Genomic DNA, 14,766 nt, shown 5'->3' on the forward strand with positions numbered 1-14,766 from the left:
TTCAAGTCCCAGGAGCGCCAGACCCTCGGCATTATCACCAGCTGACACGCTCTCCCTGCTGGCTCCTCCCCCGCCTCAGCGCTGCTACAAATCTCCCTCTTGGCTCCGCGACGCGGGAGCGCGCCGGGAGAAGCCCGGGACAAGGGCGGGACCGTCTGAGGCCGTCAGAGGCCGAAGTAGGCTGGGCTGGGCCCCCTCCCTTTGATCTCTGGTATTACTTAGATGTCATTTCACTACAGGGTTGTATTGTGTCTTAGGGCTTTGGAAAATTTATTTTTTTATTTTTTATTATTCCATCTTGTGTAAATTTTCTCATGACGGCTAAAAAACTACGTTCTCGTCGCGTTTTAGTAGGGCGATCTGGGTCTAAAACGAAATCTAACCCTTTAAGCAATAAAATTACGTCCTCAATGCAATTGAAAGGCCAGTGTCAGATTTTCAATTTATGGGATAAAGGGCAAGATAAGTCGGTTGAGATGCAGCCCTCAAGCGAAGCTCTAGAGTATAATGTTTCTGAGCCAGCTAATATGGTTATTAACGTGTCCTCTAGTTTGAGCCTGGTTCCTAGTCAATCTCTGTTTATACCGGCTGGCCCCGAAATAGTAAGGGATTCGCCTTTGATATCAAACGACTCTCAATTGAAATTGAATCCACTTCTTGAGTCATGTACTGTTCAGAAACCCGACATTACTGTCCCCCCTCAAGCGCCTCTCATGGAAGTTCCCAAAGTTATAGTGAATACTAGCCCTTTGTCAGTTTTGCCGGCTAATCCGGCCATCCCAGAGAATGATTTTACATTACCAGATATTGATTTAGCAGCTCACAATGATCTGATGAGATCCTTTCAGGGGAAATCTAGGGGTATCCCAAATACAAATGAAGTTATAACCATTTCAAGTGCGGGTCCCCTAAGTAGTACACCTTCTAATAAGTTGGATTTTTCCGTTGCTCAACTAAATTTTACCTCTTGTTCTGGCCCTAATTTGAACAATGCAGCTGAGGGTTCTCCAAGTATTAATGGGAGGTTAATTTCCAATTCATTAACTTCTTTGGAATCTATACTATCTTCTATTCTGAGCCTACTCGAAAAATTTGTTGGAGGCTCTGAGTGTATTTTTGACACGGTAACTCAAATTTTAAGAGTACTTTTGCAAAATAAGAGTGGACCAGTGTCTGATTGCCTCCCAATGCCCGCTATTCCGTTGGAGATCCCTAATAAGAGTCCTCCGAGGGTTCAAGTAGCATTGGACTCAGCTCAAACGCCCCTCCACATGGAAGGGCTAAAAGCTAAGAATCCTGTAGCTCTACCAGCTGACCTTAAGATTTTCAAGGCAACTTCGGCTGGTGCTAATTGTATAGCTTCTTTTAATGATGAGATAGAGGTAGTACCTACGTCCCCGGCCAACCAACATTTTGAAACTCCCTCTCTCTTCCCTATATTTTCATTACAATCAAAAAAAGAGGAGGAGATTACGTCAGCAAATTCTGGAAATGTGGAAAAATCGATTCCCTTAAAAAACAAAAAGATCAGAATAAAGAAGAGAAAACCCATTCGAAGATTCTCTAAAAAAAGACAGAGAAAACTTCTATTTGATAAAAGTTTGGAACCAATTCTAGAAGATAAAAGTTTGGAACCAATTCTAGAAGATCCCCTCCAGGCTGAGCAGTCCTCTGCCTCTCAAGAAGATATGATTGCTTCCCCTAAGGTGGAACTAACATCTACAGGATTAGGTCCAATAAGTTCCACTAATCCCTTCCTCCCTAATGTTTCTTTTCCCCCTGTTAACCCTTTTCTCTCCTCTCTCAATCCTTCGGCAAAGCCTTTCCAAGATGCACCTTCAATTGCAGTTATTCCTCCTAAAGAAAAAATAAATGGAGATACTTTGTTTCTTGATTTTTCCCCCTTATTTGAGACTGATTTAATTCTAAATAGATCGCCCTACTTATTTGTTTTAAAGAGATTGAAAGCTTAAAATTAATTCAAACGTCTGATTTGGACGTAGTTTTTCTTCTTAACTCTTTGGTAGGGAGGTCTACAAGGGTGAAATTTCAATCTAAAGTGGTGCTAAATCTTATTCTACAGTGGGCTGAGGAATTGCAAATCAGAGGGATAGATGTTACTCCATACTTTGGAGAAAAACTAAATCAAAGAGCTCTTTCTAATTTGTCATCTCCCTCTAATACTGGTTTGATGCTGTCTGATTGGTCTAGTTCTAGATCAGAGGAATTAAAAATATGTGTGTCTAGAAATGAAAGGCAAGTGTCGTATAAAAATCCTCCTCCCCTTAAGCAAACTTTGAAGGATGATCAGACTAAATGGAGTTGGTTACCAGGAGTTTTATCAAGTAAATCTGCTTCCTGTCCCAAACCGCACTCAAATTTTTAACAGAGAGCTGAAGCTCATTTCTTGGAATACTGCAGGTTTTAAAGATCACAAGGAGAAACTATGTTTCTTGCGTTCCTTAGAGGCGGATATAATCTGTTTACAAGAAACATGGGTGGAAGGTAGATTATCCCTGGAAAAAGATTACTTTGTTTTGGAAAATAGTGCAACCTCCTCCAGAAGAGGCCATGCAAAGGGAGGAATAGCATGTTTGTTAACAAATAGAATAAAATGGAATTATTCGCATTACCTTGATCCAGGGAAATTGTTCCAGGCAATAACCTTAAAAGATGTATTCAAAGATTGCCCTAATAGATCGCTTGTTGTGATAAACATCTATATTCCCCCAAACTGTTGTTTTAATGATGGTTTAAAAACACTTTTCTCCTTTCTAACTAAAATTATGGACACTAACCCGTCTCCTCATGTATTAATGTTTGGGGATTTGAATTGTAATATATCCAATTGTGGGCTCGATTTGTTTAGAAACAATCTTAGGGAAGAGACTCTGAATATACCATTGACCCAGTTCCCTCCTAAAGTTAAAACTAACAAAAGAGGTAAAATGGTCCTAGAAGGCCTCCATAAAGTTGACTGTTTAATAGTAAATGGGAGGCTTCCCTCTGACACCCCGGCAGCTTATACGCATAAATCAAATAAGGGAAATTCTATTATTGACTATGTTATTGTAGATTATGCTTTCTTTTCCCTGTTGAAAGATATGAAAGTCATTGAGTCTAATCTTAGTGACCATAATGTGTTGATGCTTACAGTTTCCCTCAGTCCTCCATTAGTGGATTCTTGGAGTATGGATACGGATCTGGTGAATTTTGACACCAACTCTGGGAAATGTTTTTGGAATTTTCGTTCCTTTGAAAGTTTGGTGTCCGTCTTGAATTCAACTGTCGAGAGTTTACCTCTCTGGGAGGGGAGAGAACTGTTGGGATTTGCTGACTTTTTAGAATTGGTAACTTCCATAGCGAAAAAGAAACCCTGTGTGAAAAAACCTTTAGCAGTCCCCCATCCCCTTCGGGCCATAAATATAGAAATAAATAAAGTAATAAGGGGGCAATATCTATCATTTACCCAAGAAGCCAACCATAAGTTGACAATTTTAAAAAGAAGGAGATCTAGGCTTAAGGCTCGTTTAAAACGCAATAAGGAAGACTCACTTTGGATACAATTGAGGGAAGCTTCTTATAACGGCCAAGCCAAGACTTTCTGGTCCTTAATCGGCAAGGGTTGTGGTACTAGAGCCAGTCCTACACCTATTGCCATTGAGGAACGGATTTGGGTCCAATACATTGAGAATTTGTACAGTAACAATAATTCACAATTACATAATGTGGAATCTTATTTTGTCTCACGTGTATTTGATTGTCCATCTGAAAAGGAAATTGAATTTGCTATTAAGAACATGCGTTCCTCTGGTGCGATGGGACCTGATGAAGTTCCCATCTCTGTATTAAAACAACAGAGTGAACTTTGGAGCAAAATCCTTTTTCCAGTGTTTAAATTTTGCTTTTCTAGCGGAATAGTCCCCCCCCTCCTGGAAAGGAAGTATCATTGTTCCTTTATATAAAAAAGGGGCAAGAGATCTTCCCCAAAATTACCGTCAAATTGCTTTGCTTGATGCGATTGGTAAGGTTTTTGCAAAATGTATCCTCACCTTAATGAACAAATGGGTAACTGAGTTTAAAATCCTGCCTCTAGAACAAACGGGTTTCAGGCAAAATCACGGAATTTTAGATAACTTGACGGCACTGCAAGTTATCACGGAAAAATATGTGAAAGTCCGTGGCGGGCAGGTATATGGCGCTTTTATTGACTTCTTCACCGCATTTGATAAAGTGGATAGAATATTGCTGTGGAGAAAGTTATTTGATTTAGGGATGCCGCCTTTTCTCATTAAGTTAATTCGCGCCCTCTACTCAGATACCTGGTGTAGAGTCCTGCTGGGAGGTGAACGTGGTTTATCTAAAATAATTCCCACATTTAATGGGTTAAAGCAAGGTTGCCTTTTGGCCCCTTTGCTTTTTTCCCTCTATACAGTTGATTTACCTCCTGCACTCTCAGCTTGCGCTGGTATTGCCCCGTCCTTGGGGGGAGTTCCGATTGCATGCCTTATGTATGCAGATGACATCTTGATTCTGGATCTTACCCCGAAGGGCTTGAATAATCGCTTGCGAGCGCTTTCTGAATATGCTGAAAACCATTATCTGTTGATAAACACTGCAAAAAGTAAAGTGATGTGTTTCTCTGGTAGGAAGAAACCTAAATTTCCTAACTTCCCTTGGGTAGTGGGGGGTCAAAAATTGGAAATAGTGAAGTCCTACACCTTCCTTGGTAAAATTGTCACAAATAACCTAAGTGACAAAGCGCATATAGACAATAACTCCCGGAAGGCTATTTCACAGGGAACGAGTCTAGTATCCTTGTATAAAGCCACAGGTAGAAGGCATTTCTCCATTTTACTAGATGTATTCAGAGCGAAAGTTCCTGCCTCCCTGTTATACGGAATAGAGTTAATTGACCAAAAAAAGTGGAGTTTTTTAAACTCCGCGGAAGGTAAAATTTTGCGTAGTTTATTATCTGTTAGCACAGCAAATTCTACTGCTTCTCTGAGCCAGGAACTTGGCTTACGCAGCAGTTGGGTTCAAGGTTTGGCCAGTATCATACGTTGGGTAGTAGGTATAGCAAAAAGTGAGTCTAATACCCTAAGACATCTCATAAAAAATGAATTGCTGGGAAACTTCAATGACCATTCCTTGATTGTAAAAAATTTCAGATTTGCCGTGGCCCTATTGAAACTGGATAAAAAGACTTTATTTTCTTTATCCTCCTATCAATTAAAAACCATCTTGAAGTCCTCCACATGGGAACTGGGGTTTAGACAGGATAGAGATTTCCGGTTGTTGAAAAAAGGCTGTACACCTGTTATTGAGTCCTGTATTTTGTGGAAAGCTCAACCTTATATGTACTGGAACATATCTCATTGCGTTAGACGCCTAGTGTACTTAATAAGACAAGACCTGCTTCCGTTGAAATCCCTTCTTGCCAGATGGTACGGCCACTCAGCACTCTGTGATCTTTGTCAGATGTTTGATCAGGACTTGGATCATGTCATTTTTATTTGTCCTGCCTTGATGCCTTTTAGACGAAGATGGTTAAGACCAATTTGCCTACAACTCAACATTTTATCAGCTTCATCATTTCAGGCGGCCCTGATTAATCCACCGAATGAAATGTTTTGTTTTAAACTGTACAGTTTCTTTAAATGTTTTTTGGACCTGTATTAAGATGGTAATTTTTTATTCTGTTCCCAGTGCATAATTGACATTTTACGTGTTATTTGCTTTTGTATGTATATTTTGTCTTTTGTGTGGACCTCATAAAGAGTTCCTTTATCATAATAAATAAACTTGGACTTGGGTAAAGGTTAAATCCCTAGTCCTGGCACATTCAGCTTTCTATGGACAAGTTCCTGCTTACCTGAGAAAGTGCTTCAGGTTCTATGCTCCCACCAGGCGGCTGCGTTCAGCCATTTTGCTTCTCGCCCACGATCTCAGATTTCGCCTTAAGAGAGTTGGAGGGAGCTCTTGCTTTCAGGGCAGCTTCGGCCTGTAGCCTTCTTCCCTTTGACCTCTGTAGAGTTCAGGATCCCAAGCTCTTCAGGAAAAAGCTTAGACTTTTCTCTTTATCTAGCATTTCTTTCTACCTTCCTTCCACCACAGATTTACGGCGGGATACTCTTCTGAGTAGCTGTGCGCGCGACAATTCCGCTGCGGTGCGGCGGTTTAGCAGAGTGGGCGGGGCCACGTCGGACAACAGACGTGCGCGGCACTACGGAGGTAGTGTTCGCGACGGCCATTGGCCGACAGAAGCATTGAAGTGGTTATCATAACATACAGGTCGTGCCAATCAGTTACAATTTTTCAGGGCCAGATTTTGGCATTTTCTCACCCCGTGGACAATTGTAAATACAATTCTGTAATTGTGTGTTTCACACAAAGACATCATAAGATATCAAGGACTGTGGGAAGAATATTTCTGCTTTAAAGGTATTGTCCGATCGGAGTAACTCCTTGCACTGAAGCAAACACACAAGGTCACTTATAATGTAGTAGCCAGTATTATTTGACATCTCCTTGTGTCGGCGGGGTACTCTGACAGTTTCAAGTAAATGTCAAGTTAACACCCCTACCTTGAAAGGAAACACAATAGTGGTGAAAATGCTAAGAGACCAAAAGACAAAGCTTTCAGAGGGAGCTCTGTTCATGCAGGGTCTCATACGGATTGTTATAAGTTCATTCTTTCTGGAGCAGAGAAGTGAGCGCTGCTTCAAAAAACTGTTATTGGAGGTTCATGGTCAACAGCAGAAGTATGCTATGTGTTGCTACGATTTTTTTGAACAGTAGATAAAAGCCAAGGTATGAACAAAACAGAATTACTACATGTGTAAATGTTTACAATCTTGGGTTATATTTTCCTGTTTCTTTTGCACAATTGCTGGACATTCCCTCAGGTTCCTGATAGATGTTTTACATAGATATCCATACCCACAGTAGATTATCGCCTTCTATTCGTTGACTGACTGTCATTTCGTTTTGTCGAAAAGTGTAGTAATTTTCATGAAAAAATGTGTCAATCATTTTGCTAAAAGAAGTTTCTTTTTTCCAGAATTACAGAAAGATGAGGAAGAGCTTGCAGTACTTGGAGTGGAGAATTGTACGTTAGCACCAGTTGCACATAAAGGTGCTGATCTAAGCATAAATCACCCGTATTATGATGTTGCACGGCATGACATCATACAAGTAGCAGGTAGGTTAATGATATGCAGTTTAAAATCTTACCATGGAATAAGACGCCTTTGCGATGGCATTTTCTTTTTTTACATTTTCTTTGACTTTGTATTTATTTGTAAAACAAAGAAATCACATGGGGCTTCTTAGTGCTAAGAGCCCGATAAGGTTTGCTACAATTGCAGGCTAATATAGGGAGTATTCTCTGCTCTTTTCTCCTATATCTCAGAAATTTGAGGCTAGATGTAGGTAAATCATTTTTACCAATTCTAAAATACCGAATGTTACCTATTCGGTATTTTAGAATTGGTAAATCTGATGTAGGTACATTTTCGGTATTTTTTATCGGTAATTACCGAATCGGTATTTACCGATTCGGTAATTGCCATTCATTCCTATGGGCCTGGAGGCCCATAGGAATGAATGTCAATTACCGAATCGGTAATTACCGATTCGGTAAATACCGAATAATTCAAGGGTGGCAGGGTGTCCCTTTGATACCCTGTTGCACCTCTGATTAGGGCTTGTGTGCCATGTGGCACACATACATGCCCTTAGCACAGGTGTACATGCACAGATTTGCATATACACAGGTATTCGTTATTTACCACCAACTAATAGTTGGTGGTAAATAACGAATCCTCAAAGCCCTGTGGCACTGAAGTGCCACCTACATCTCAAAATACAGATTCGGTAATTTTACCGAATCGGTAAATGTACCGAATCTGTATTTTAAGATGCTCTACATCTCAGTATCCAAATACCGGTCGGTAACGGCCGAAAATCGGTATTTTCGGCCGTTACCCACAGGTATTTGGATACCTACATCTGGCTCAAGTTTCCAGATGGATCTGAATTGGCAAGGAGTTACACATCTGCCGATACTGAAAAGGCTCAGCCATAAAGGTAGAAGATCTACGGAGTAGAAGGTCTAAGGAGCGTACCCAAAATGGGGCAAAGTGGCAAAGCCCACGATTGGACACAATTTAACAGAAGAGAAGTCTCCTGGCCATAAAATGAATTGTGTACTAGGTACAGTGTTTTAAACTGAATGTAATCTGTCATCTGCAGACAGTTTAATGAGGCCAATCAAGGTGCAAAGCTATCGGCTCATTTAAAATGTCGAAAAACTCAGGTTGCCAGGTTATGCATTAGTTGAACTCTAGCCTTGGCAGTCTTAGCTGCAGTGAATTACAGTAACCAAATCTTGCTGACATAAAATGATTCACTATCACTTTGTGGCAAAAGGTGATGAGATAGAGTGTATGTTTTAAGAAATGTAATTACAAATAACACGAGTGATTCCTGTATAAACAAATGAATTTCAAGGTTTGATATATTGATATATTATTTGTGCTGCCTATTTGTAATTTCCAATGATGAGTATTTTAATAAACTGAATTGTTGTATGACATGAAGACCTCGGTGCATCTGTTAAACAGAGATCATCCTTAAGTGAAATGACTACTCTCACTAATTCACAGCCTGAAGCCTGAGGCAATGACAGCACTAGGACGGGAGCTCACCCGGGAGTATTTATTTACTTATTTACTGATTAATTTCGAAAAGCACTGTATGCTGTCTTTTCGTTACTTCAGTGCACTTGTGACGTCAGTTGGTGAATGGGAGTAGAGTGCTTAATATTCATACATGTCCATTGCATCTCATTGGCTGGACCTTTCCCACACTTTGGTGTCATTTTGCCAAAATCATATGGCAGTGGAATGGTCAGTCTTTCTTTAAAGCTTAATTAGTTATAGCCCAGTAGCAGGAACCAATGACAGGTGAAAGGAGGCATGATTAATAGTTCATTAGGGTAATGAGCATACTATTAGCATGGAAATCCATTTGACTAATTAAGGCGCATCACATGGTTTAACCAAGACTATTTGTTCATTCAGCACTGTAGCCAAAAAGTGAAAACGAAAGAAAAAAACTTTGTGCAAGTGGCTGTTTATTGTAAGTTAAATATTGCAGATCAGTAATCTATGCGAGCACCGGAATTGCTTTAGAACAGCAATTTAAAAATGGAATCCTCTTTTTCTAAAAACCATACTTGTTGTCCATCCTATCTGTCCTTTATAATTATGTGAACCATGTTGCCTCGCTAATAGACGTTTGATGTTCCTGGCTTTTCCCAGTTGTCCTGTCTTCATTTTTTACATTTTCGAATCCTTTGTGGCTCCAGCCCCTCCATTCTAATAGATCCCCCAACATAGACTAATTTCTTCCTGTCCTGCTTTGCTGCTGGACCAAGGCCAGGCACGTTTTCCAGAAGTCAGGGTATTGTGTTTTTATCTAGGAACCAGAATCAATATTGCTATTTTATGCCCTTGTACGGCTATAATCAATAATATCCCTATAATGGCATTAGAATCAGATCCATATTTAAGTAAATCGCCCTTGCAGTCCAAGGCACGGCAAAAGCTACTTCCTTGGATTCCTAGAAAGCACAACGAGTTATTTCGACACACCAAACCTCCAGCAACCTGGGAAATCCCCATTTGCTTTGTTTTGACTTGTAATAGAACTCCTGCGAGCACTGTAAGAATGGCCAGTTCTTAGTGACATCTTTATTGACGTCTTATGTCCAAACCTTACGTCAAACTCGGCACCTTTCAGGTATAAATATACCAACGTTGCCTTAAGCAAACACACGGTGGTGGTTTTGGAGAAGAGCAGCTATCTACTTGCCCGAGAGCCCAGCTGATGCGAAAGGCCACGGACGCTGCCCCTCCTCTTTGACGCGCTGAAAAAGATGCTGTCTTTTCTCCTGCAGAGAAAATCCAGCTCCGGCGTTCCCAGCCTACCCTTGCGGGTTGCTAGGATATCAAGTCCTGAGGAAAGAGATACCAGACCTCCTACATTCTATTCCCAAGGTACAGTGCTGACTAAACCCTTAAAGAGAATTCTTGAATCAGATTCTTGGCAACAAACCTACTTAACTTAAACTGCTACTTCCTTACTCCTTCCCACGTATTAGGCTTAGGTCAGGTACACCGGGGTAGGCATATTTTAGAAGCACCAGTTAAGCACGTTAGCCAATGTATATATGTATGTATATATTTTATCCATTTTAAAGTATCTTATGGCTAAGAAACCATATCAATGCTTTTATAGTATTATTTCATAATACTCCTTTTACTGTACGTGCCTTACTTCATATTAAGTATTGCTATTGCAGCAATTCATTTCTCTTGCATGAGAAGGAAGACTGCTCAATAAATAATACCTTTTTATTGAAAATGCCCGTCTCTCTCCTCTCTGCACTCTGGTGAAACTAAGAACGCGCAATTGACTGAGTGAAATAGCTGTCTATTCTTTTCACACGACTCTAGAGATTTACTCTTATTCTGAGGGTGCAAAGTTGTCATGTTATATGGTTGTCGGAAGCTAATCCCTTCATGTCTATCCAGGGAGGTTAAACTCCTCCTCGTTTATTCGAGAAAGTTTCTAGTGACCTCTGAGCTAGCTGGCAAACCTTAAGTCTAATATAGTCAGTAGAAACCTAGTCGACCTCAGTCCTTCGTCTACACTGCTGAATATATTATTCCAATGCGCAGAGCCTATTGGGAATATAGGAACTACACTACATGGCGCCCAACGTTTGGTAAGGCGATAAAACTAACGCAAGACGTTAGAGTAACTCAGTTGTGCTTTTTCATACAGACCTTTTTTCCCGTAAACACTCCAATAGACGTCTGGAGGGGGTGATAGGTTAAAATCCGCCGGAACTTAGTAGGAAGAGATTCCTATGTTGAGTTCTTGGTTTAGTCAACGTTGAAGGATACAGTGTTCCTAAATATTGTGCACATAATCTTTGTCTCCTTGAAAGTAATTTTGCAACAGAAAAACTTTCAGTCAGTAAAATGACAGAAAGTGATGACGACAGGGAGCGAGTAAAACTAGCAACTCAACTCCTAGAGGAGGACACAAGTCTCCTAAAGGCAGAACCGGATGCAATACTCATTCCGGTCAATTTAAGAAGAACTATAACTCTTAAACTTATAGAAAATGGACTGACATCACGAGGTGGTACAGTCATATTCGTGATAGAGGCACACGAATATCGGCAGACAGAGGTATTCTATTCATGGATAAACTTTCCAGCAGCAAACGCTGTAACACACGAATTCCACTATTACAAAATAGAGGAACCTCCAGATGAATACACTCCTTTCGAGGATGTTTAAATCCCACTAAATTACCAAGAGCATCTGCTCTGGTTTAAAGGCGCCCTAAAACATAATGATCACATCACCAGGCTTGGTCCACTAGGTAGACCAGGAGCAACGTGGCCGGTTCTAGCCAGCTACACATCACATCCAGACATCGAAAAAATGTCAGACCGGGAACTTTTAGCCCAGCTAAAAGTACTAATAAAATTCATAGACAATTAGTCCAATATGTAATGCGGACGGCAACAGTCCAACCAGCTATTAACATTCCACAGCTGACCCCTCATCAGGGAAAAATTACACCACAGAACATACAATCATGTCTTGGTAAAACATCCACAAAACAGGAACAAATTCCATTCTGGCTAGCACAAAAGATAACTCAAATAGAGGCAGTATTACCGAATACTACCCCCAGTGAGAAACACAGAATTCTGACTATCTGCCTTCCAATGGGGTCGCACCACATGTGGAGGATTGTGACACTTGGGGCACAGTCTTTGCTTCCATCTACACAAAAACACATGGTGTTCTGTTTCTGGCGGTGATACCAGATGTACTAAGACCGATTCAAAATGAATACGGTCCAGAACCTGCTTTAACTCTGGGTATGAAATTACTGAAAGACTTCAAGCAGGTCTCGGCTATATTATTACCCAACATAAAAGGAGAAGCAGCATCTGTGGCGATCTGCCAAAAATTGAAAGAAACAGATATAGCAGACCAACCAATTGAACTTGGCAGAATCATAGAAAAGTCCTATGAAGAACTAGGTAGAGATAGTTTGGGTGGGAAACCGGTAAAACTCCAACTACTTGAAAATCCTGAAAAGATATTTATTAAAAATAATCTAAACACTCCAAAAAAGAGCTGTGATGGAAATAAACAATCCACTCCCAAAGAAAAAAGATTCCAGTCCAGAGGAAGGTCTCCTCGGCGGAGGGAAAGAACTCCGAACCGAGAACACAAGTCTCCCCAAAGGGAGCCCTCTGAAAAAAGATACAACTTTAGAAATAGGGATAATTTGAAAAAGCCTGATAGATCTCAAGATATTGATACACGTCCCTCTCGATCTTTTCAGACTTCCTCGCAGAAATCGGAAAGAAGAGGACGGTCAGAACACAGGGAAGAGCACGTCAAGTCCAAAGACAAGGAACCTGCTCAAAGTAAAAAATTACAATTTCCAAGAAAGAAGGTAGCAAGTATTAAAATAATCAAACATGCCGAGGATACTAAGGACACAGCTGAAAAATGGAGAGTGGGAACAGACAATGCTAGACATCGCAGCAGAAGTGACCATAGCTCGCAAGATCCTGATGAATCACCTGGAGACAGTGGACACGAATGAATACATTCAGGTGGAAACTGCAGATACCAGAGTTGGCGAACTTCATAAAATATACGAAATACCATTGCGTATAGAGGGAGATAAGACTAGGAAGGTAAGGGGTCTGTTTTGGGATAACCTCTCAAAAGGCTATGACATCCTATTAGCTGAGAAAGACTGGCCACCACAGTTTGTCAGGGAGTGCCCTCATGGCGAAGAAATGATTATGCCTGCCTTCTCAAATCATATTCCAATACATAGAAAATACACATATGCAAGAAAATGGGCAGTAGCTCAAGCACCTGCATTATATAAGAATCGTGTAGGATGGGATGAGGACTCTCCTCCTCACAAAATCCAGTTAAAATGTCAACCAACTGCACAAAGACAGTACCCAATTAAGCAAGAAGCTAAAAAACAGGTCAGGGAGATCTTAGATCAACTTGAATACCAAGGGGTGATTGAAACATGCACCTCTCAAATGAACAATCCTTTGTTTCCTGTCTCCAAACCAGACGATTCATACAGTCTAGTCTTGGACTACAGACACCTTAACTCATGTTGCAAGACATTTGCGGTACAAAATTCGCATAGTGCAGCACTAATGAATAACATCATTCGCAAAAAATACAAAACAACATTAGACCTTTCTAATGGATTCTTTTGTCAAAATTTTGCACCGGAAAGCAGGTATTTAACCGCTTTCTCAATAATGGAGTCACAGAAAAATTTCTGTCGACTCCCACAGGGATTCAAGAATAGCCCAGGATTATTCTCAGCAAGAGTAACAGAGTTACTACAAATATATGATGATGAGGCATTATCTTATGTCGATGACATCTATCTCACCGATGATGACCTGGATACTCACTTGAAAAGAGTGAACACCATAATACTTGGGTTCGCAGCAGAGGGTTACAAATTCAACTTTAAAAAGTCACGAATTGCCCATCTAACTGTCCTGTTTTTAGGATATGAATTATCAAGTGAAGGCAAAAGCCTTGCAGACAACTTCTTAGAGAAGTGCGCTGTACTCCAAGCTCCAAAAACGCTGAAGAACTTACAATCAATACTAGGTGTCCTGAATTTCGGAAGAACTTACATTCTAAATTATGCAGAGAGGGTTAAACCTCTCTACGAATTAATAAAACCTGATTTTAAACCAATCAATTGGACTCAGAAACACACAGAAATTTTGAGATCATTGCAAACAGACATTTTAGCTAAAACAAAATTAGAAACTCGCGACAATACACGCAACCTTGTAATCCGAGTCATCCCAGGAAGATGCGGATTCACGTACCTGACCTCTAATGAGGGAGAAACGGTACCAATAGCTTACAAATCACATTTGTACACAGAAGCTGAAAAAACACTCAGTCTCACAGAAAATATCATAAATGCGGTTCAAACTGCTATAGCAAAAGAAAGAGCCCAAGCCCAAGGCAAAAGAATAACTGTTTTTACAGCAGAATCAGCCCTTGAGGCATTATTTAGCCTAGTTAATCTAAAAACAGTGGCACTAGATCCAAAATGGATATTGTGGGAAACTTCTCTTGCTGCAGAAGGCGTGACTTACTATTTTGACCCGAACATGAGAAAACTGAAAGATCTGAAATATGAAGAAGAGTATCCTCTGCCAATCGAAATTCTGCCTCTCCAACAGTACTCTTGTATAATCTATACGGACTGATTTGTACAACATTACGATGTGGATAATAAATCCTACAATTCAGCATGCGCGATTGTTAAAGGTCGCTGGCGCTGTGGTAAATTCAGACCAAAATTAACAAAAACTGAATCACTGAGAAACTGTTTGGCTCAGCGAGCTGAAATCAGATCTTTAAAGATGGCGCTTGAAAGTGCCGATCGTGAATTCCTGACACTAATAGTGTGCGATTCGCATTTCTGCGTCAAATCTTACAATAATGACTAGCAGAATTGGGTTCAAAACGATTACAAAGATGACACAGGTGCCACAATAAAGCATAAGAAGCTTTGGGAACAGGTAGTTCTTTTACAAAAAGAACTACAGAAGACTCACGTGATACACACACTGAGTCATCAACGTGATAC

The 14,766-nt window shown here is 40.4% G+C and overlaps 1 protein-coding gene across 2 annotated transcripts in view; it reads left to right on the forward strand.

The window, feature by feature from the left end:
* Positions 1 to 14,766, forward strand: part of ARHGAP8 (Rho GTPase activating protein 8) — an 877,216-nt gene that overhangs the window by 171,480 nt on the left and 690,970 nt on the right. For both annotated transcript variants that reach the window (XM_086952738.1, XM_086952739.1), the window contains exon 3: positions 7,064 to 7,204. In XM_086952738.1, coding sequence (XP_086808864.1) covers positions 7,064 to 7,204 — 141 coding nt within the window. The remainder of the gene's footprint in view (positions 1 to 7,063; positions 7,205 to 14,766) is intronic.

The sequence above is a fragment of the Lissotriton vulgaris genome, chromosome 1_2, assembly GCF_964263255.1.
Source record: "Lissotriton vulgaris chromosome 1_2, aLisVul1.2, whole genome shotgun sequence".
Taxonomy (NCBI): domain Eukaryota; kingdom Metazoa; phylum Chordata; class Amphibia; order Caudata; family Salamandridae; genus Lissotriton; species Lissotriton vulgaris.